The following is a 23,529-nucleotide window of genomic DNA, read 5'->3' on the forward strand; positions in this document are numbered from 1 at the left end:
GTGCTGAGATGTCACCAAGGGTTGAAGTTTAATAACACACACATTAGCATTTGTCAGCTACAAGAAAATCCATAACACATGGTGATTTAATACAAAAAACCTCCACTAAAAGCCTGGTTCTCATGTGTGAATCCTCTGGTATTTCCCACACAGAGTTCAACCACCCAAAAAAAAACACTGAAATATTTCTAAAATAAACACAGAGACACGAGCCTGAATTTTAGGGCAGAGACACTGAAAGGAATCCAAAGGAGTTAAATTCCTGCTAAATTCAAGGGGAGATAATTAACTAATTCATTTAGGCTTTTTCATCCTGATCCCAGCTGGGACTTCCTGCTCCGTTCCTGTTGGGATCTCTCCGTGTTTATAGACACTGATAGTGACCTGCCCCGTTTCAGACCCATATTTATTCTTGACATAAATGCTGTATTTTCCTGTGTCTTCATTGCAGACTTTCTCTATGGTGATTGTGACCATTGAACCCTTCACATCCATCTTGTATCTGTCCTTGAACACAATAACCTTCTCGTTTTTGAACCAAGTGATTTCTGGGTGAGGATCTCCAGAAACACAGCAAGTTAAACACAGGGTCTGTTGTAAAACAAGAGAGCAGAGAGAGATTATGAAGTTAGAAAAGTGCAAGGAAATTCAGTTCATAGAATCTCAATCATTTAGGTTGGAAATGAAACCATCGAGTCCAATCCTTAACCCAGAACTGTCAAGGCCACCACTGAACCACGTCCCCAAAAGCCACATCCACACATCTTTTAAATAACAAAAAGAAATTAAGAAAAATAAAAATTACATTTTCCACAGGTGACATTCCCAGACTGCCACTCCTTTTTCTGGTATCCTCTGGTATAATCAGGATTAACCTGCCTGAATCCACTGGGCCTGACTTATATTTGTGCTACTGCCTTTTTATAGCTTCTTATGCTATAAAGTCACACTTAAATAGGCACATGATGAATTTGCAATTATTGTACAGGGGTTTTGTGCTGCCTGTGTAAAGGGGAATGTGACTCAGAAATGTAAACAGGGAGTTGGTGTGATGGGAAAATCAGGTCCAGCACTTGAAGGCCTTGAAGTCTAATCCTGTGAAATGGGGAGACAACAGAAAGGATCTGGCTGTGAAAATGAGCTGGGGGAGTCCCACTTCCCACCCCTGGCAAATGCAGGAGCTCAGAAAAGCTGCTGGGAATGTACAGGAGGGGAAAACAAGCAGTTTTCCTCCCCATCAGTGATTCTTCTGTGTCTGTGCAAGGGCCAATTAACAAAGTTACTCAATATTACCTTATCCTCCATGATGGTGGCAACATCTGGCAGACCTTGAACAACTCTGGCACGACCTGGGAGTGAACAAATACGACCTTTTAGTTTTTTCTTATCAGCAAACCACTTGGCTTTGTTGAACTGAAGGAAAGAAATTAATTTACTTACGCTTTTCTGCTATTGCTGCTTCCCTGCAAGTGAGAGAAAATGATTGTGGTTTTATTTATTAGCCATTACATTCTCAATTTAGAGTATGACACTCAAAATAGATTTAGCTGTGAAAACATTTAGGCAGGAACTTACTTTAGCCTCCTGTGCTCAGCCAGGGCATCTTCAAAGGCTGCAAGAATGAAAGGTTTTAGGGAAAGTTGCTGTTTGTTTTGTTTGATTCAGTAAATTTAACATAATGCCTCAGTGTTGGGATTACATAGATAAATGTAATTATCATCTAGATGGTGTCTATGCCTGCCTTAGGGAAATATGGCTCTATTTCTATACTTTGGGACCTTTCCAAAGAGAAGTTCAGAGGGGGGAAAAAATCTCCAACAGTTTGGAAAAGTGTTTGTAAACCTGAAAGTTCTCTTTTCCAGGGTTCCACCTGGAAGCTCTGCTGGCCAACAAAATCAGACACATCCCAGTAGCATCTGCCCCTCTGCTCATCCCTTCCCCAGCAGTGCCTTACACTGTGACAAGGCTCTTTAAAGGCTTCAGTCCTGACCACTTCCCTTCTCCTGGTGCTTCCCTGGCTTCTGTGGGCACTTCCCTGTCCTTCTCACCCCAATTCCATCACGTGCTGTCACAGCTCTGTGGCTCCATCTCAGATAAAGGAGAGAGGAATCCCTGCCCTGGCTTTGGAGGACTCTTGGAAAGCAGCTCAGGTATTTCTCATTCCTGGGATGGTTTGACTCAGCTCACCTTGCCCAGACAGGTCTGTTGACAGTTTGTGGGACTTGTTCCCATCAAATAACTCCAGGGTGTATTTTCCCTTATCAGCATCCGTGGGGTTCAGGATGTGGAGCCAGATCCGATTCATGGTGCTCCCAGCTTTCATCCTGTCCCGGCTTTCTAGTTGTTTATCCCTAAGCAAACACATCACTTCATTAGTATTTAGTAGAGCTGGATAAATTAGAGCATTAAATTTTTTTAGACCTGTGCTGGTTGGAAGTGTGGGAGTCAGGATTCACTTGTACTTAGTCACTGGTGAAAATCCCATGGGGAATGGGATTTTAGGCAGTTTGCCAAAGCTTTACAAACTTAAAAAAGACCTTATTTAGGAGATTAAATAGCGTTTATGGGTTGAATATTTGTAAGCATTTAGCCCTTAAACATTATTAAATATTGGCCTCCTTATATATGTGTGAAGGTGGTGTCTAATAAAACACCATTTCTCTATTTATGAAGACATTATGAGGCTAAATTAGCCAGTGTTTGGGAAGTGTTTTATAATGTTTGGGAATATTTGTTACTCAGAGTGGGGAAATAGAGTGGTTTAGGAAAAGAGTAGTAGAAATAAAGTGTTTGGAAAAAACCCTGTCTGTAACCAAGGAGGCTGTAACTGAGCAGTATTGTAAGGGCATCATTATTATTCTAGTAAAGATAATCACTTATAAATATTTCTGCAGTGCTAAGATAAAAATAACAAGACTGCTCATTCTGGAATTCCAAGACATGTTGCAGGATGAGGGTGAACTGTGGTTTTCAGCCCTTACTCAGACAAATCTACAGTTGCCTTAAAAACACACGGGCTCGGGCCCAGATGTTTCATTTTAGATAAACAGTTACAAGAAACAGAGTTCTAGAAGAGCTTTGCAAATATTTTTTTGGGACTCACTTGTGATACCAAGTTGTTTTCATGTAGTCTGTGAAATACTTCACATCAGTGTAGATTTTGATGCCTTCCTCAGTGGGCTGGATTTTCAGAGGTGTAGCAGAAAGAGCTGAAATTGAGGAGGACTTTCAAGAAGGCACAATTTTAAACATCACACCAACAAAATCCCAAGGGACACATTAACATTTCCCTGTGGAGAACGTGGCTGGCTGAGAGCAGGGTGGAATTCTGCCTCTTGGAGACCCTGGAGCTTTTAGGAGCTGTAGAAAAACGTGTCTCTTGTAGAGACACGGGTCTGGGCCACACATGTCATAGAAGTAGCACAGCTTGGCCAAATTCCCAGAGCAGTGCTGGGACAAGGAGCAGGTGCCAGCACAGAGTTAATTTGTAAGTGCAGGGGGTTTTAAGTCCCTGGATTTATTTACTGACCATCCTCCTCACACTGAAGGAGAATGGGTGGTGTTTTACTTGATCCAAGCCCAGGGGCAGCTCCAGAGCAGTTTGCTCTGACTGGGACATCCCCCCAATGACATACCACTGATCCTGCACAGCTCCTTGAGAAGCTCTTCAAAGGCTGAAAGACAAAGATTTAAATGTCTATAAATCCAGTATTTATCAAATCATATCTGATCTACCAACTTTATTTCACTGTGTTCAGGATGTTTTATATCCACTGGTTATTTGTTGTCTTCTTCTGTTGCAGAGCTCACTGGGAATGGAGTTTTTGTCACTGATTCATGTATTTTTAGATGCTGGGCATTTCTTACCAAATTTAGATGCTCCTATCTTCCTTAACATTCAACATGTGCAACCAACTGCCTCCCAGAAAGGAGATTTATGTGTCAGGTTTAAATGATGGATTCCAGATGTCGGGGTAGAATTTAATCTCTGAAAGCAGAATCTTCTGATTGATGCTGAGTTGAAGTGACTGAAAAATTCCTGAGCTTTTAACTGTGGTGCTTGACAGAATTTATAGTGCAGTCCAAACTTGAGAAATGACTGCAGATGTAAATGACATTATGATGTGGATCAGGAAACCCTTTAAATTTGACCAGTGAATTTTTAATGCAGGTTTTAATCTCTATAAAAGTACTTTGGTAATTAACAATGTCGTAGAAAGTGATGAAATTTGGTTTTAAATCCAAAATTAATCCTTGGCAGGGCTGTGAATGTGTGTTATTGTGTGATACAAGGTTCTCTTACCTCCTTTTGTGAGATCCAGTTGGGTGTAGTCCTCTCCTCGCTGGTCTGAAACAACTGCTTTGTACTGGCCTTCATCTGCTTTGGTCACCTACCAAATACAGGTGTAATATCTATAAAGGGAAACAAACCCCAAAACCAAACAACACCCCTCCCAAAGGAATTTCCCATATCATTGAAACAGGGTTGGGAAGAGGGTGAAAAGCTGATATTTTCTTCTTCTTGTTTTCTAGTGATGATTTGGCTGTTTGAAATTAAAATATAAAATCAAACCCAAACAAGATTGGAAGGAGCCACACAGAGACTGCACTGAAGCTCCCCCTGCACCACCAAGCTCCCTTTGTTCAGCTGCACCTTCTCTGAGGCAGTTCAGATTACAAGGGGGGTTCTGCCAGCTTCTCTGGCCTTCTCCATGGGTTAAACCATAAAATTGCATTTGGTTCATTCTGTAACGAGCTCAGTGATTCTTTTTTCAATGGCACTGAAGTTCATCTCCAGAATAGGCAGCCAGTGCTGATCACAAAAGCCCTCGGGTTCTTTTTAGCCTCTCAAGATGTGTTAAACTTTTAACAGCCACTCACTGTTAAAAACATCTTATTTCTTATTAGAATCATAAAATCAGAGACTGGTTTGGGTTGGAAGGGACCTTAAAGATCCTTTAGTTCCAACCCCCTGCCACAGGCAGGGGACACCTTCCACTAAAATTGAAAGTCATTAAACTACAACATTAGAAGTTTTCTCCTCTACCCAAAACACGTGGAATATTAATAAGATCATCCCATATTTTTTTGCATTTTCATGTGATCACCAAAGCCTCTGAATTGTTTTATGGTTTTCACCTTTGTGATACGTAGAGTTCCTATCCCAGTCTGGGGGTCAAACACTCCACCTGCTCGTGCTTTCTGGTTGAAGAACCACTGGAACTTGGTGTCCTTCCTCAGGTTTGTTGCCTGTTTGAAGTCAACATTTAGATGTCAGGATCCCAAATGCATTTTAATTCTCAGTTCCTGGATGGCCTTCTAATAAGAAGCATCACTTACAATTAGAGAATTGCTCCAGAATCTTAGAAACCCCCCTTCTTTATTAAAATTCCTGCCCAAAATATAACATCTCCTTACTTTCCTTGGTTGGCAACAAAGCATTTGGATGAACACTTCATATCCTCTTACAATTCACACCTAAAATTGAATGCTGAAGGAATTGCATCCCGGGCTGTGTGTACCTTGCAGGTAAGGAGCACCTCGCAGCTCTCTGTCACCTTCCATCTCAAGTTCTCTATAAAATGTGGACCTAGAAAAGAAAATAAACATCTTTGGCGATGGATTTCAGCAGCTCTCTGGTGTTACCTGCAGAAATGCTTCCCCCTAGTGCTGAATTCCCGCAGTGCCGCTGCAGGGGAAATTCATCCTATACGAAGCAGCTCAAACCAGGAAGCTGGACCTGTGGTCTAATGTGTTGTCACAGTCGTTATTAAGTGAATATTTTTATCCCCACGGGAAGGGAATAATCTTTCCAATTAAGTAGTTTTTCCTCTGAATTTGTTTTAAGAACTTCCTTATTCATGAATATAAAATGGGGGATAAAATGAAAGTGGAACACACGGATCTTTATAAACTTATCCAGAGAATCCTGTTTTCTCCAGGGAAAGTAAGTGGATCTTAATTACATTTTTTTCATATTATTCATTATTACATATAGACTGGACAGTTTTCAGAATTCAAAAATGTTACAGCACTGATCCAGCAGATCCATACTAAGAATTCTGGGTAGTTTGGCTAAAGTTATTTAAATAAATTATTTTGATTTTTAAGGGCAGAGCAAAGTATCTGAAAATAAGGAGTATTATCCTAGTGTGGTAATCACCTTAAATAACGTGTTTAAAAAGATGATAAAGAAAAATATTTAGAGCACTCAGTGAAATAACTTTGCTTGGGTTTTGCCATCCTTTTGACACAATTCTGGCAAGTGATGAACCTCTGTTTTGTCTTACCCTGCTTTCTCTTCCATTCCCTCCGTTTTGCATCAGCCTCTTCTGCAACTTTAGCAAAACCTACGGAACAGCAATGGACAAAATCAACAAACCCCCCATTGTTAGAAATTTCTGCTCCCAAAAGGTGTTCTCAGAGCTGTGATGTTTGTTTGTGCACCATTCACCTCATTCTTTCACTGTGCTGGTCGCTGAGAACCTCACATTGACTTTCATTAAAACAAAAGAGCCTTTGAAGACTTGACCATTAAGCATTTAGCAAATGAAAGAGGTGTCTTCACCTTACAAAAAGGTTAAACCCCCCTGAAATAAGTTTAAAAAGCAAGAAGCCACAGAAGGCAGAGAGCACAGAATTTTTCTAGTCTTGGACAACCACAGCTTCTCTGCCTCGTTCATTGTCAGCAAAGATAAATGGGCACTTTTAGAGCACAACTCATCGAATTTATTTTATATCCTGAATGTAGCATGTGCTGAATCACTCTGGGGAACTGCCTGTTTCTCTCCAGGAGTCAACTAGACTTGACATTTTACAGACATTTTCCATTCAAAAACTTTGGAAGCTTTAGAAGGTCACTCGAAAGCAAAATGCAAGAACTGAAACTAGAGATAGGAACTCGATGGGGAAGGATTTGAATGGCAGTCTTGTTACTTTCTATTTTTAATTCATTTTAAAAGGCTCTCTGTGCTGCATATCCAAGGACCCTGCATGTTTCATGTTGCTTTGCTGCCTGGCCTTGTCCTGGAGTGCAGTTGACACCGGTCTCTTTGTTGCATTCAGTGCAATGCAATCACCCAGCTGTTGAATACACTGAATTTTCAACCTGATCCTGTCCTGAGATAAACATGTGCTAAATAACACATCGCACAGTTTGCTGCCAAGGCACAGTTTGCCATAGCAAGATAATATGTAAAACATCTGAAAGAAATAACTAAGCATTCCACTGTTTTTATCATCAAGGACTCTATTTATAAGACCTAAAGCTTCAATTTTTGTTAAAGAGAAATTCAGGTAATTTCCTAAATGATTCCTGGACTTTAAATGTGTGCTAAAATAAGTATTTGCTCTCCCCATTCCCAGTGTGCCATTGTAACTGCTGGAAATACTTTGGGGCCTCAAGTGCCTCACAAAGTTTCCACTGGGCATGGCAGTCTATATTTGATCCCGAATTTCCACTTACATTCATCCACAAGAACTAGGGTGAATTGATTCTTGGCTTTCCCATCCTGCAGCTGGGCTGTGTACATCCCTTTATCATCTGCACAGAAATCCTGGATTATCAGTTCTACGAGACCTTTCTCCTTGACAAAGTTTATCTTATGTGTCTGTAAAATGAAGAAAATATGATAAACTGAAGAGTTTTTCCACAGTTTTATTTCCACTGCTCCAAGGTCAGATCCTGGCACAGCATCTTCTACAACACCTTTCCAGTCATTTTGTATCTGTATCTTTATAAACTTCCCTGTTTTTACAGGATAATGAGGCACTGCACTCTGCTATTCCATCCCGTGGGATTCAGCTATTATTTATATGTGTAGGAATGGTAGAATTGCTTCCAGCAGAGCCTTCCTCAGGGATAAAGTTTTTGTTAAAACCACCTAACAAACACAATACATTCCTCCTTGCTGGATATTATGCACCTTTCAGCTCACTAGAATCTCTGTGATTTTTAGTATTATAGAAGTGTTGCACTAATTAAAATCTGTGACAGGTAATTGCATATTTGGCCGTGATGAGCAACATTTCCACCCTCCTGCAGGTGCTGCTGAACCTCCTCCACGTACACCCCGAAACTGCCAGATGCTTGGACATAAATATCATCAATTCTGCCTCACTGCCTTGTTTGCTCCGAGCAAATATTATCCTTACAAAGAGCCTGACAAACACTTTTAATTGTCTGTAAACATGTCAGCCCTCCAGTGGGGAAGAGACAGTTCTTAGAAGAGACAAAACCTTAGATAAACTTGTTAGGTGTTGTTTTAAACCCCCCAACACGGCACTGACACCTCTGAACCGCTTTGGGCTGGTCCTTTGTTCCCTGGGCTCTGTTCCTTATCTTGGCATTGCCACTCTGCACTGAACTGACAGGCCGCTGATTTATACTGTGCTTCATTCTCAACTGTTCTCCCCTCTGGTCCTGTCATTCCAAATACTTTTCAAATGTTATAATATTAACTTGATATGGGAAGACAAGGAGGAGGCCTGAGCATTTTTCTGGGTGTCTCGGGAGGTCGGGGCACGCTGTGACACACCAGGCAGGGCTATTTCCAGTGCCCCACACTGGCAAATAAATCACTTCCATCTGCTTCTAGAATTCATGAGATTTGTCTGTATTTAGTTCAAATGGACAGGGTGGAAAGCTTCAGTTTGTCTTGGGAAGGCAGAAGAAAAATATCCCATCCCATTCCAAGAGATGGAATTTCTTTAGCACCCACTGAAATGGGTCGAGTGTGGTCACCCAGGACAGAGCTCTGCACGGGTGCATTTGGATCATCCCACAAATTACGTGTGGCTGAGGTTTACTGTCAGAAAAGTCCTTTATCAAAGGGAAATAGCAGGTTGTCAGAGGAATATTGCTGAGGAATATTGCCCTGCCTGCAACTGTGTCAGAGCTGCAGCCTCGCAGCTGGGACTGCACAGCTTGAGAATCAGGCAGTGGCCTTTCTGTTTAGGCATGGGATGGGAATTTAGAAAACTGGGAATGTACCTATTTCCTCTATCTCCCTGTTCAGCAGAAGTCAGAATTAAATCCAAAAATAAAACCTACTGGGGTGCTTTTGAGCTCCTTGTCATTGAAGATGAGGTGCAGCTCAGCATTCGGGGACAGCTTCTCTACCTCCAGCCACAGCCTCACTTCTCCTTTCTCCAGAACATCAATGTTCCAGCCAGATATCAGCTTGATCACTGGCAAACAAAGAGAACCACGGAGGGGAATCACAGGCAAACCACAGGATTTGGCTCAGCCAGGGTTCCCCTTTCCCACTCTGTACATGTGGTTGTGGTGTCTTTTGCTGCTTCGACTTACGTGGGTTCCTGATTTCGTGGCTACGTTTCAGTAGCTTGTCCAGATCTGAAATGCAAAGAATAAAAAGTCATTTAGATACACACAACTAGGCCAAAACAAATTAATTGTATCCATTTAATTTAATTTGTTAATGAACTGTGCCAAGAAGGAAGAAAATACTTGATAATGGGAAGGACTAGAGAAGGTTGTGAAGATAATTCTTAGTTGAGTCTGAATAAAATGTTGGTTGTATCAATTCAAGGAGCGTGTTAAAGAAGTTTTAAATCACTGTGATAGTGTAGCTGTGTATGAAATCTGAACTGTAATGGAAAAATGACTTTCCAGTCGAGTTGGAAGCATGGAATCTTTCCTTAGGGCACTGTAAAAGAAACTGCCCTTGAGCCTTCAAAGAATGGGAAACATCTTTCTAATGATGCCACTGTCATTAAGTGACATTAGTCACTTACTATTCCTCTACAAGAAACTTTCCTCTAGACATCTAATATTAGAAAATTAGGGCACACTAGCTTTTTGTTGTTGGTAATTATTAGGGTTTACCTTCTTTTGTTAGAGTGCAGCTGGCAGAGATATCGTCATCTACATCCGTGACCTCCACTGAATAGACACCCAGATCCTTTTCTGAGGGCTCTTTCAGTATAAGCTTAGATCTAGAAGTAAAAAGAACAATAATAAAAATTATATTTTCCTCAAAAAACATGCCTCCTCTAACAGAATGCAATACATTTGATACGCCCAGAACATGAAATAGAGAATTAATTGGCATTTATAAATGACACCGAGGAGCAAGGCAGAAACACTGGCAATGTGATAACTGGTGCTTCCCTTTGGTGACCTGCAGGTTGCACTGAAGGGTGCATTTCATGGACACCAGAGCTGGGAATCAGGGAAAGGAGAGGGAAACATTTGGCTTCATGTTTTTCTCAGTGTTTAATGTGTTCTTCATTCAACAGTCTGCACTTAGTTTTCTCAGTGTGCTTTACATACTCACCTGTTGCCTTTCTCTTCAATCTTAGTTCTGTCAGGATCTGGTGGTCCTTCATAGTCCTTTGACCAGATAAATTCAGAGGATTCATTCTTTTCAGGAGCTTCAAAAGCCATATAAATGAAACCCTCTTCGTCGACCCCAAGTTCAATTTCATTTGTGCCTGTACGAGTAAAAAACATTCCTTACCAAAGCAGATCAGGGCTGAGCTTCTGCACATCTAACTGAAAAAAAACAAACAAAACCCCCAAAAAACCAAACCACAAAGTGTACAGTTTGAGTAAATCAATTTGGGCAGTTTGATTTGCTAATCATTATTTTGACTGTGGGGTCTTTCTTGCTCTGAAACAAGTAGCTGGTGCATTTTAAGGCAGTTTTTCACTGGAGTCATCATTCTACTTACAGGCTCACACAATCTCATCACTTTTGGTTTCATACCAGGTTTGGTTTTGGCCACCACAGGATCCGAGGGGAGCGAAGGGGGTCCAATTCCAGCCTTGTTCAGTGCTCTTACTCGGAAAATATAGCATTTCCCTGTCTCCAGGTCTGAAACCTGCAGGAAACATCGTCAGGAATTAATGTGAGACCAACTGAGAAGCACCACTTGGATACTCAGAGTGTGTACAGACCTTCATGTGGGTTGTGGCTACGGGTTGTTTATTTATCCGTTTCCATTCCTCTGAGCCTTCTTCACACATGTCCACAAAATACCCTGTAACTGGACCCGCTCCCGTGTACAGTGGTGCTTCCCAGTGCAGCTGCAGGGATGAGTCTCTCACTTCACTGCACCTCACATCGTAAGGGGGGCCTGTGCAGACAAAGGGAGTCTGTACAACATTCAAAACTGCAGCTGGGTGCACTTTGGGTTGGGGTCAGAAAGGGTTTTAAGGTAACAAGTGACTAGGAGATGCCTTCTGTGGTAATTAGGGGTAGGCTCTAGAAAAAAAAAGCATAAACCAGCTGCTTTACTGTTATTTGCTGTGGTGTAATAGACAAAGGAATTAGGATTTTAGATCCAGATTCTTCATTCTCTGGAAGCAATATTATTAAAAATACCTGGGTGCTGTATCTGTGTAGTGCAGAAATAATACTCTGAACCGGGACGTCCCTGGAAATGTTTACACAGATCTATAGTGTTCAGAAGCCCCTTGGATTCATGGAAGAGTGAGGAGATAACTAATACACCTAGTGACATTTTTGTAGATGATTTGTAGGGGCTGTTCACTAAAGAGTTGGACTCGATCCTTGTGGGTCCCTTCCAGCTCAGAATACTCTGCCATCCATGATGACAGTGATGTACATGAGAGGTACCTGGTTCTGGCATCTTCCACTCCTCACACCTGAACAGGTCGCTGGGCTCAGACACTTCCCCAACTCCAGCCATGTTCATGGCACGGGCACGGAATTCGTACAGGTGACCTTCCTCCAGGCCGCTGACCTTTGGGTACAGGAGGGCAAACACAGTCAGTACAGCCCTGCTGCTCTGGGGAGGGTCAGAGGAGACTCCTGGGCTGGAACTGGAGGAAAGGCAGCTCAGCCCTTGGTACAGCTGTGCCTGGAGCAGCACAGGGTCACAGCTGAGAGCAATACCGTGCAAACTCGCCGAGGAATTGGCTGAGTGTTGAGCCCATGCCAGTCCAGCTCAGAGCTGTCGTGCTGGTCTAGGAAATAACCCAGGATCTTTGTTCCTCCTTTGCGCTTCGGGGCCTTCCAGCCGATGGTCATGGTGGTCTTCCCACAGTGCAGAAGGACAAACCCGTGTGGGGCCGATGGGCAAGCTGAGCAAAGAGAAAACAGGGGATTGTTCAGTGCAGGGTTGGTTGGGAGGGTTGGTTCCCAACAGGGGTTGGGAAAAGAAGTGTAGTCCAAGTGTAGGGAGGAACTGTGCTGAGGAAATCTCAGTGTGCTCATCTGATTCTGTTTGTGTGAAGGCTCCCTAAATACCACTTTTGCAGTGTAAAAGGATTTGAAGATGACCAGGTTCTCATCTGGAAGTCACAGCAAAAGGCACGGCTGTGTCTCAGGATGTTTCTCCCGTGTTGCTTTATGGATTGTGTGACAGAGGAGGTGAAAGCAGGGGCTCAATAAAATGAGGAACATGGAGGGGCAGATCCTGGCTGATGTGGTCAGTAGGACTTTGTGATTGCCCTGAGAAATTCCCAATGCTGATTTCAAGACACAGCATAACTGAGCTCTGAAAATGGTCACCTGTAGCAGAGCCAAGTTAATACTGGAAATGTAACACATTGCCAAGTCAAAATGCTAATTAACTAACTCTGCCCACCCGTGGCAAGTGTAGTTGATGGCAGAAGCTGCAGGGCACAAGAAAATCAATTCTCTGTTGCTTTACTTCTCAAACATTATCACCATTACATGCAGCAGTAGATATGTGTGATAGATGGGGGTTTGAGGGGTTCAATTTTGGTGTGTTTGTGCAGGGGGGTGTCACCACTCACCGATCGCTGGCCTGACAACGATGGGATCTGTCTCTGGGGAGCTCTCACTCAGTCCTGCCTCACTGACAGATTTCACACAAAAGACATATTCTTTTCCAGGCTGCAGCCCAGGAACAGTAAATCTGGGAGAGTAAATTAATATGTTTGTGTTTGACTGTGCAAAGTACAAGTAAACAGTGCTTAGATCAACAGCAACACATTATTAACAAGGCTTTGTTCTTACAAAAATCATTATTTGCCATTACATATTAAAGTGTCACCCAACAAATCAGACAGTGAGTATGGAACAGCTGGCTGGAATTGTCAGGGGAAAAAACAGGAGTTTTTAATGGACTTTATGTGACCCCCCCAGCGAGAGAGGGACTCTACATCCTACATGTGAGTGATGCCAACTTACCCTGCTGGAAAACAAGCAAAAAATGGAATGTGGTTCTGCTGGTGCCCCAAGGTGTGTGTACCTGCACAGCCCCAGCCTGAGAAGAACACACAGACTGTGCTGTCAGCCTGGCTTTGGGTGTAAAAGTGAGGCTTTGAGCAATCCTGATTTCTCAAGGAGGACGTGGTGGTTGTGTGTGGGTGAGCCTGTGTGGGGGGAGTGAAGGAAGGTCTTTTTTTATCTGAAATATGACTCCAGCCAGAAACAGAAGAATCCGGGTTGGGCCCTGTCATCTCTCAGTGGAGGAGAAGAGCTGAACTCACTCATTGCACGTCACAGGCTTGTTATTGACAGTTTGCCACTCCTCTGTCCCAGTCTCCCTGCAGTAGATGTAATACCCAAGGGGCTCCTGACCATCCTTTGGCTTGTCCCACTGCAGAACAACAGATGTCTTGGTGTCTCTGAAAGCTAAAACCTGAGACGGTGGAGGCAGAGGAGCTAAAAAGAGAGAAAAAAAATACAGAGAAAAATAGGGAAGTTTAAAATCTATAATTTAAAAAAACACCAAAATATTCTGAGTTGGCCTGTTTGATTTATTCACCTTTTCCAGAGCACCATTTTCAGATTGTTGCCCAGAGAAGCTGTGGCTGCCCCATCCCTGGAAGTGTCCAAAGCCAGGTTGGAGCAACCTGGGCTAGTGGAAGGTGTCCCTGGCTATGGCAGGGGGTGGAATGAGATGAGCTCTACGGTCCCTTCCAACCCAAACCAGTCTGTGATTGTATGAAATGAGAGCAAAGTGCCATGGACATCGTCCCAGTCTACAGACTCTGGTTTTATGTCTGGGTTTGCCACGTCTCCTCTTCCTCTGCCTCCTGTCTGAACCCCCCAAACCAGGCTGCTGCAGCCTCGTGTCGTGCTTCCACACTGGTGTGTGTCCCCTCCCTCACACCCTGCTGGAAGCATACTTGGATTAAACACAGGCTTCAACTGTTTCTATTTTGTTAAATGTAATTCCCCCCTCCCTGCTTGGTCAGATTTACACTGCACTGACCAACTGCAAAGTAATTAAACAAGGATTTAAGGCTTTGAGAGATTTCCTTATATCAAAGCAACTGCTGTGTAACCACAGACCGTGAAGTTTAAAGGAAGGGGCGGGCAGGGGGAACTCCCACGTTATTTTCAGAGCAGAGTAATGGAATAATTACCCAGTTTTGCTCCAGCAGTCACAGGCTCACTGGGCAGGGATGGCTCACTGATCCCATACTTGTTAACGGATCGCACACGGAAACGGTAACATTTGCCTTTAACAAGATCAAAGAGTGCAAATCTTGGGGAATTAACTGGCATGTCCAGATTAACCATTTGCCAGGAGTTGCTGCCCACAATTGACTGTAACGAAAAAGGTGATGATTTACAACTTGTGTTGTAACTCAGGCACAAACCACCCCCCTGACCGATAACAAAGCTGATCTTTGTAGGAAAGTAGTGAAAAAAACCCAACCAAACAAACAAAACCACAAACCAAACCCATAAATTACAGATTTCTTGTTGCTAGACCCAAACTTTTCTCCCATGGCAACAGAGGGCCCCTTTGCAGGAGAAGTGGTGCAGCAGGTGAGAAATGAGTGTGTATGAGAGGAGACTGGGAGAAGATACTAATTAACCAGGAAAGTGAAGGACTGTGCAGTTTTTCACAGCTTTTCCACCCTTTGGAGCAGGAAGGGTCCTTCCTGTTAAAATTCTGCCACTGTTCTGCAGTGTAAAAGTTTATTCTCTGTTAATTGTTAGTCCTGGAGTGGGTGTCAGAGTCAGGATGAGGTGCCCTGAGGAGCAGGAAGGAGGCTGAACCAGCCACTTTTGAGGCTGTGGTTCTCCAGTGCCACAACCCACCTGAGGAAGGAATGGTTCTGCTCTGCAGTTCCCCTTCTATGTGATGTTATTTTCTTACCTTTTCCACATAATAATTGAGGGGCTCTCTGCCTCTTGGATCTGGTTCATCCCAGGCCAAAGCCACATAATCTTCTCTGACCTCACTTGCATGAACATTGGTGGGTGGCAGTGGAATTTTAATGTGTCCTATGGGAAGGTAGAAAGGCTTTAGTGATAATATGGCAGGAAAATAAAGTTCTTTTGCAATGGCTACTGTTTTCCCACTATAAATTAAGATTCATCAATATACAGGAGGAGACAAATCCTCTGGGGACACAGAGGCAAACCAAGATTATGATGAAAGGCTGTGCTCTTTGGGATAGTTCTGATCCTTGTGCAGCTTATTATGGTTATATTCCAAAGTGTCTTTTCTCCAGTCGTGTTTTCACAGATCTCCTTGTTGCAGAACAATCATTCCTCTCTTAGAAAAAGGCTCAGGGGAAATTGGAACTTACCCTCCAGGTCATCCTTGGATACTTCTATCGTCCTGCCTTCGTCATACGGAATAACTGTAATGTCAAACAGGGCAATGTTATCCACTCAGGGGAGATGCTGGGAAGAAAGGCAGAACCCAGGACTGTGGCATTTGCTATATGCCTAATTATATACCTTTCATGTCACAAACAATGATATTTTGTTTTTTTCTGCCCAGAATAGTCCCAAGGTGGGTTCATGAAGGCACAGAGTGTTCCAGTGGTGTTTGTGAGAATGGGGAGAACTTGGACAAACTGCCTTCAATTATAGCTGCAGCCTCCCTTTGTCCTTGAGGGGAAATTTGTCCTGATTTTGTACAAACCTGTCACTCTCCTGTCCCTGCTGGGGTCACGTGTTGTAACTGGATCACTGGCTTTGGAGGGGTGACTGATGCCCACTTTATTGACAGCCTTGACTCGGAACTGGTACATCTGTCCCTCAGCAAGGCCCAGGACAGGGCACCTGCAGGTTTTCACAGGCTGGGCATTGCAGGGGACCCAATCCTCTGACCCAGCAACACACCTGGAACGAAACACAGCCCAGGGAGTTCCTTTGGGGTATTCCCACAACAACATAACGAGCTTTTTTAGCTCAAAGGTGATTAACTTACAGACCTTTCAATAAGGTACCCCAGGACTGGACTTCCTCCATCATCACTGGGTGCTACCCAGGAGACAATCAAGCAGTCTTTGTTCACATCATGACATTTCACACTGAGTGGGGATCCAGGAGCACCAGGAGTTTCTGCTGCAGCATCTGTGGAAACACCGAGGGATGATGGTTACTTTCTGTTCCTTTCTGTTCCAAAATTTTCATTCAGTAGCTTAATTTTAAGTGTCTCAGGACCTACATCCCAGTAATGCAAGCTGTGTTTTCTAAATCACTACTGAAAATGACATTTGGTCATTTCAATAACTGCATCCACAAGCAGAATCAGGAGCTATTTTCTTGTGTGTGAGGTTGGGAATTCCTTCATGCCAAGGTATCATGGAAGGAGGTTTTGTTCTCTGCATGTACCTCTAACAAACACATAAGTGGTCTGTTCTTTGTACCCATCCAGGGAGGGGACACGGATGGTGTAGAATCCCTCGTCCTCTTTGTGGGCACACGGCACCGTCAGAGAGGCCTCCCGGTCCTGGTACTTCAGTTCCTGACGTTGGGAATTCTGCAGCAACTCACCTGTGGGAAGGGGGACAGGAACTTCACCTGGATTGGCTCGTTAGGAGGGGCATAAAAAAAAAGCAGCAAAACCCACAAAAGAGCAAGATGAGGGTCTGTAAGACATTCCTGATGTTATTGTTGTGCCTCCAAGTTATAGTCATGGACTGGTCCAACTTTGCTGCTGGAATGGCAGGAGAAGTCTTTACTGCATTGTTCCTGCTTCCCAAAACTTAATAGCAGACAAAGATCACCAGTGTGGCCAAGATGGAAATCCCTGATTGCCAGCTGAGCATAACAAAAGTTTTTTTCCACTGCAGAACCACAAGCTTTGCAAACACTTGGTGCTTTCTCTGGATAGGACTAAGGCTTTTAAATTATTCCTATGGGCAGGAATGTCCTTACCTCCAAAACATTTTAGTGGTATCATCCTTTACAAGTGGGGAAAAGATAGAAATTAAATAGTGGCATCTGTATCTTGAGGAGAACTGAGAGCAGCTCAGAAATCCTGAATTTTGATTCTTTTCTGTGAACATTCAATCACAGCAACAAATTCCAATGGTATATTCTTAGAGGTAAATACATATAAACTTAGGTGTTGCCTACAAACCATCTCTGAACCAGGTGATGTCTCGTTGGTGGTCAAGTAAATCAGAAGAGAAGTAACAGGAGAGGGTGAAAGGCTCCTTTTCTCTTGAAAATAAGGGTTTCAGTGGAAAAGCAAAATCTGCCTCTCTGGCCATAAGGGATCCTGTAGAATAAGAGTAAAAGTCAGCAAGATAAAGAGGCCTCCAGAGCTTTTCTCCCTGTAGTGTTTTTATTGTCATATATTTAGAGTGGTACCTGAGCTTGCACTTTGCACATGCAGTCAGGCTAATGGGAAAAGCTCTGGCTCAGGATAAAAAAGAATCAAGTTGCTTCAGGCTATGAAAATAAATAACAATAACATCAATGGTTTACTCACTTTTGTATATTTCCGAATCAAATCCTGACTCCTTTCCATAGTATTCTATAAGACAAGAAGGAAATACGTTTAGTAAATCTCGTGCCAGTGTTTATCTTCTCCTCAAAAATGTCCAGTGATGCTCAGCAAACTGTTTTTCCCTTGAACCAGCCCTTAGTGTGAACCTTCAAAGAGGTAAAACTGTAATTTATTTGACAGCTGATGCCCTTCACAAACAACTGGGGATGTGTCTGCAGAGGGGATTGTTCCCATGGCTGTGCCAGTGTAAGAATTACTGCTCTGGATGCTCATGTGCACTCAGCTGTTCAGAGCTGAGGAGGGTTTTTCAAGTTTGGCTTCTGCCTTTCAAAGCTGCACTAGGCAAGTTAAAAGCAAACAAAATAAAAATTGGAGTGAAAGCAAACCCCTGGGTTGAAACAGCATTCCCAGAGGATGGTGTGGGATTCTTGAAAACTACCCGTGGCTGGGACTTCAAGATTTAACCAAAAGCAAGGATATTTCTTCTGATACACTGAGGTAATCCCTGGAGCTGAGGGAAGTGTGTCCCAAATCACTTGTTTCAAGATTGTGGATTCTTTAGGGGCATCACAGGTGGGTGCTGGCCCACTCCACCTGCTCTGGCCTGTTGGCACCACATCACAAAGTGAAATCATTTGGAGCTGAAATCCAAGAACTGATGCACTTAACACATGGTGAAACTGAGACACTTTCCTTTCTTAAGTTGGCAGAAATGCCCATAAAACAACGCCTGTTCTTCCAGTGACTGAGGTTTGGCAGTAGCTGAGCTCTCTGACAAGCAAAACATGAGGCTGAGTGTTAACAGCTGAGGAGGAAAGAAATATAAAGCATGGGAGCTAAAGCAGAGCCTCATCCCAGGTTCCTGGGAGACCCTCAGTGATGTCTTCAGGGAAGGTGAAACCCCAGAGACCCTCCCCTGGCATCGAGGCCGTTGCAGACAGAGCGGGGCCAGGGGCACAGATGCCATCGCCCTGCCCGGGGCACCAGGAATGTTTCCAGGGCAGGCAGGATTAAGGCCTTGCTGGAGTCTCTATTTTCAGACTGTTAAATGGAAATAGCAAAAGGAAGACTCATGTTACTGGGATGGCATGAGAAATCCTGGGAGAAGGAGCAGAGTGGGCCCCTCACCACAGCCACGGGGAGCAGGGTCTGCAAGTGGTTTGGAAAGGCTGATGATGAGAGATTAGGGTTAATCAGGCACTTGGAGGTGAGGAGAACCATCCCATCCAGGGCTTTCTGTGCTAGACCCTTATCCTGCCATCATGCCTGCCCTGATCCTAAAGATTCTGACAGGAGTGGAGAGGAGGATGTGATTATTGGCATGGAATTTTTCTCTCAGACAGCTGCTGCTGCTTTGAGGCAAAGGCCAGTTCCTGAGGTATGGACACAGTGTGGGAATGCAGAAGCATTGCACACCTGGGAACTCTTTCTGTATTTCTGCACTGGGGTGAGGGTATTTAGAAATCTGGGAAAGCTGCAAATGAAGGTTTTCTGGCTTATTTTACAGAACCCTTTAGAACTGGTAAATATCTGCTGCACTTTTCCAGGTATGTTGAATTTTGACACCGTTCAATTAAAGGATCTGAAAGATATCCTGATACACTTCTGTTACAATTCTGGAGTCACATTCTTCTGTAGGATACATATCCCAAATGGGATTCAGAGGTGATCAAAATATGGCATGTGAAGAATAAGTCTGATATTAACATAACCCATGACAGAGCCAAGAATATATTTGCAGCACTAGTAAAAAATATATGGTCTAAACCAAACAAAACCCATTCTGTCTGAAAAAATAGCTCAAGCTGGCTTTGGAATTCAATCAGTTGAAGAAACCCATCTCTTCATGACCAAAGATGTCCAAAACAAACCCTTCCTATTCATCTGTTGCCATTTGAATTATTCCCTATGCCAGTTATTTTAAGAACAGCACAGATCAAATAAGAAAATCTTGTATTTGCTCTTGGTAGTTACTAATATGAGAGAAAAACATGGTATTCTCTGCACTATTGCACTGAGAGGTCCCTCTGAAAGCCACAGGTCTTGGTAACCAATTTCTTGCTTATCTTCAGAAATGCAGCAGAGTCTTGCTAGGCCTGTTGTGTATTTAACTGTGTGGCTGTTTCATAGCAGTCCAGAAGAAAAAAAATGCCTAAATTAATTCAATTTTAACCCGGGGACAGCTGTGTCCATATGGAACCTGAAAGATTTTGGCTGAGTCCAGAAGTGACTGAGAAAGAGAAGCTGTTCTATCAGCCATGTACATATATATCAGTGGCAGCCTAGATTATTTTGGTCAGTTGTGCTTTCTCCTCACTAACAGGTGAGAGGAATTCTCCTCTCCCATTAACAGTGCTTTTTTTCCAGACTGAAAATATAATATATAAAAATATTTTGAAGATTCTACAGAATTTGAAAGTTTAAAGCCAAAGGAACATATTTTGTACTTACTCCTGACCAGCACCGTGGCAAATGAATAAGCCTCGCCGTGCTGGTTCTTTACTTCCACACTGTATTCAGCAGAATCTTCCATGGAGCATCTGAAAAAAAAAAAAAAACAAACACATTTCCCCTCCTTTTTAGCTTTCAGTTATGGTTCATATTTCACAGGACGGATTCAAAGGGGTTCCCCGTTAATCCCAGAAATTAAAAGGAGATATTTGCTTTTCATCCAGAAGCTGCTTTTCCTTTCGATTACAAGGATTTCTGATACTTTGTGGCCAAGATTTCTCTCTTGGTACCCAGAAGCAAAACATTTCAAGTACTGAGCAAGCAAAAGACTTGATTCCACTGAGGATATGCATGTGTCTATCACATGTATGATTCACAGAGTTGAACTGATGTCTTCCTGATTACACTGATCCATCCTAAATCACATTGCTGTGTCTGTTTGTGAAGTGCTTCACGTGTGTGGCCTTACCCTGAAGGAGAAAATGTTGGTGATGCCCAAAAAGAGGAGGAGAAGTAAATTAAGGTTCTAAATTTCATTTTTTTTTTAGGATTTTTTAAATGAACTGCTGTTTTATGAACTGCTGTTGAGATTGGCACAGGTTTAGCTCAAACACAGCGCCCTGAAGTCAGGCAAGGTCAGATTCCAGAAGAATTACCTTTTATGGTTTATCATACACAAACTGGGAGTTTTGGCAGAGTAGGTCTTATTCAACTGAAAAAAACCAGCTCAGCCAAGGGCACACACATTACCTGCTGATGTGCAGGGTCAGCATCCCAAATTTGTTTTTTATCTTGTATTTTCCTGCTGGGGCCAGGCAGGGATCGATGGGGACTCCGTTTTTAAACCTATTTGAACACAAACAACATGCTATTAGGAAATTACCTATGTCAAGCACAACAAAAAAGAGGAGTGGACACAATTCCCTCTTTTAGAGGTCTCTCACTTCAATCCAAAGCAGCCTTGCAGCTGACCTAGATCCCGTCCCTAGTCCTGCTTGCCCCTTCCCTAGGGATGCTGGTGGCCTTGGCTTAACGTTCCCTGCTCTGCAGGTCGTGGGAGGGAGTTTGCAGATGTCTCTGCTTTGTGTTCCTCGGGGATCTGTGGGAGGATCATATTCTCTTTGCTCTTTGAATAATTCAAAGAGGCCCTTCTGGAAGGACACAGGACATGGGGAGCTCCCTGCCTGTGAAGTCATTAGTAATCCAAATGTTTGCCTACTTAAACCTTCCAGGGGAGGAAGGGTCGATCACTTGGACAAACTGATCAAATTGTTTTCTGAGGTGATCTTACATCTATTTCCATCTCTCTGCTATGGTGTGTGCTGCAGTCAGGCCCAGAACTCAACACTCCTTCCCTGTGGTTGGCAAATGTACAAAGTGAGTAAACGTGAGAGTTGTGTTGTATTTTACAAAGTGTAGAAGCAGTTTAATGCTAAAACTCTCATGGTGTGCAGGGCAGCCAGGCCTTGAAGGTGTGTATGTGTGAGGTGGTTTAGTGCTGAAGATAGATCCTGGTTTCTGAGACTTAAATCCCAGGTTTTTCTGCAGGACAGAGGACAACACCAAGGGAACAGGGAAATAAATCTACATGAATATCAATCCCAGAAGGAGCCCCGTTGGACTGTCCATTGCTTCCACTGAGCACTCAATGTCCTTACAGTGGAGCTGGAGAACTGAGAGTGTTTTCTGTGACCTCTGAAGCTCCCCTTCCTTCTCTCTGGCAGGACACAGATGTTATTCCTCTGGCTGCTCCCTGGAATGCACAGACTGTGCCCACAGGGGTCATGGCTGGGACTGACCTACCAGGTGACCTGCGGTGGTGGGGAGCCCAGGACGGTACAGGCCAACTTCACATCCATCCTCTCCCACACTGCGTGTGCCCTGAGGGGGATCCAGAACATGGGGGGTCTCCCTGAGCGCAGCTCAATGTATTCCTTCTCCACACGTGCCTTTTCCACAGCCTGTGACAAGGAGACACCACATAAAGGCGATAGAAAGGGATTCTGTTGTTGCACAATTCTGTTATTGCACAAATTCTCTTACAAAAGGGGTGTGATAAGGCCTCAATGGCAGGAGCACAAGGCCTTATCCTTGATTTGAGCGATTCTGAGGTTGTCCTAACACCTGCTGAGGTTCAGGATCCTCTCCAGGGTGCTACTATGGCTGTAATTTTAATCCTATTGGCATTTCTGTCACCAGTGGAGGTGTCTGAGCTGACCTTCCTCCTCAGGGCTTTCCTGTCGACCCTCACACGCAGCAGCCTGCAGCTCCGGATCACCTCCTCCTCAAACCGCTCCATGTCATTCCCAAACCGAATCCTCTTTTGCCCCCTCTGTTCCAGCTCTAGGATGTCAGCTTCCCGTCTTATCTTGTGGTCCCTGGAACACAGGGTGGTAAAAAGCCATCAGAAGTCAGGATAATGCTTTTTATTTTGTTTTGGTCTTTTTTTGCTGTTGTTTAAAGCACATATTTTTGGTTAAACCAGAAGTGTTAAGGACAGAAACACCAGTTGCTTGCAGTGTGGGTATGAATGTTGGGCAGTTATCCCTCACAGGAACCAGCAGCCCTCCCATGAGAGATCAGACTTCCATGGCACAAGACAGGGACCCACTGTTTGACCACTTTTAATGACAGGCACAAAGCTGGGAGATGGATTGAAGGGAGAAGGGATGTTGGTTGTTCAGCCATCACAGAAGGATGGACAGCAGGATCAATGCCAAGATTTTCTGGGAAAGAGGGAGAGTCCCATTTGCTACCATTAATTTATTAATCTGACTGTTATTTTCCACTCATTCCTTTGAAATCTGGTTTCTCTTAGTCCTTTGCTTGTGAGCAGGGCAATATTCCTCATTATCACAGGTGCCAAGGCACTATAATTTAATTTCCTGCATTTTAGTTGAGATCTTTTGTTTTTAAAGGAAGAACCTTTCAATTGAACCTGCTCTTTTTGCTTACAAACAAAATAAATTGGAAACTGTGACCCTCACAGTGGTTATATTTGAGTTACCATGATTCCTGACTTACTTTGGCAGTTCGGAGGTCAAGGCAAGGGCAGCTGCTATCGACAGCTCTGAAAGGCTGAAAGTCTCTTCTTCCTCACTTCCAGAGGGAGACACATGTAAAAGAACCCAGACAAGATTCCATGAGTTCATCAACTCAAAACTCAGCAAACCTGTGAATGTGTAGAAAGTCCTGTCTGGGCCCAGTTGACTCAACCTGTCCCCAGCTCTGGGGCTCACCTGGTTTTGAACTTTTTCTTCCTGGTTGTGGAGGTCATTTGCAAGCTGTGTTTCCTCTCCTCCTTCTGCTCCTCCTCTCTGTGGTGGAAGAAGGTTCGGGTTCCCATGTTGGGAAGTCAGAAATGAACTTCTTAGCTGGAATAGAATAAAACATAAAGTGGTTTTTCAAATA

At 43.5% G+C, this 23,529-nt stretch overlaps 1 protein-coding gene across 1 annotated transcript; it reads right to left on the bottom strand.

Moving 5' to 3' along the window:
• Positions 1-4: 4 nt before the first annotated feature.
• On the bottom strand, positions 5-23,529 carry MYOM3 (myomesin 3). Its single transcript, XM_027705996.1, has 36 exons — positions 23,358-23,529; positions 23,143-23,217; positions 22,337-22,496; positions 21,922-22,079; positions 20,869-20,964; positions 20,119-20,207; positions 17,650-17,694; positions 17,296-17,436; positions 16,545-16,706; positions 16,142-16,283; positions 15,850-16,049; positions 15,509-15,562; positions 15,073-15,200; positions 14,330-14,513; positions 13,448-13,622; positions 12,749-12,870; positions 11,883-12,070; positions 11,604-11,730; positions 10,922-11,100; positions 10,731-10,845; positions 10,299-10,455; positions 9,848-9,957; positions 9,311-9,355; positions 9,053-9,189; positions 7,466-7,610; positions 6,291-6,350; positions 5,523-5,590; positions 5,140-5,250; positions 4,304-4,391; positions 3,636-3,674; positions 3,104-3,209; positions 2,188-2,351; positions 1,576-1,612; positions 1,441-1,463; positions 1,294-1,349; positions 5-591 (listed from the first exon to the last, which is right to left on the bottom strand). Exons 1-36 carry the CDS (start codon positions 23,462-23,464, stop codon positions 295-297), a joined length of 4,290 nt encoding a protein of 1,429 aa, XP_027561797.1. The 5' UTR covers positions 23,465-23,529; the 3' UTR covers positions 5-294.

This window comes from Neopelma chrysocephalum, unplaced genomic scaffold (assembly GCF_003984885.1).
Source record: "Neopelma chrysocephalum unplaced genomic scaffold, ASM398488v2 Primary Assembly neopelma1_361, whole genome shotgun sequence".
Lineage (NCBI taxonomy): Eukaryota > Metazoa > Chordata > Aves > Passeriformes > Pipridae > Neopelma > Neopelma chrysocephalum.

Coding starts and splice junctions, on each gene's coding strand:
- MYOM3 (XM_027705996.1), bottom strand. CDS start 23,464: ATGGGAACCCGAACCTTCTTCCACCACAGAGAGGAGGAGCAGAAGGAG. Junction 12,071..12,748: donor CGTTGTCAGGCCAGCGATCG/GTGAGTGGTGAC, acceptor CTCTTTGCTCAG/CTTGCCCATCGGCCCCACAC. Junction 3,675..4,303: donor ACTGGATCTCACAAAAGGAG/GTAAGAGAACCT, acceptor TTTGTCTTTCAG/CCTTTGAAGAGCTTCTCAAG.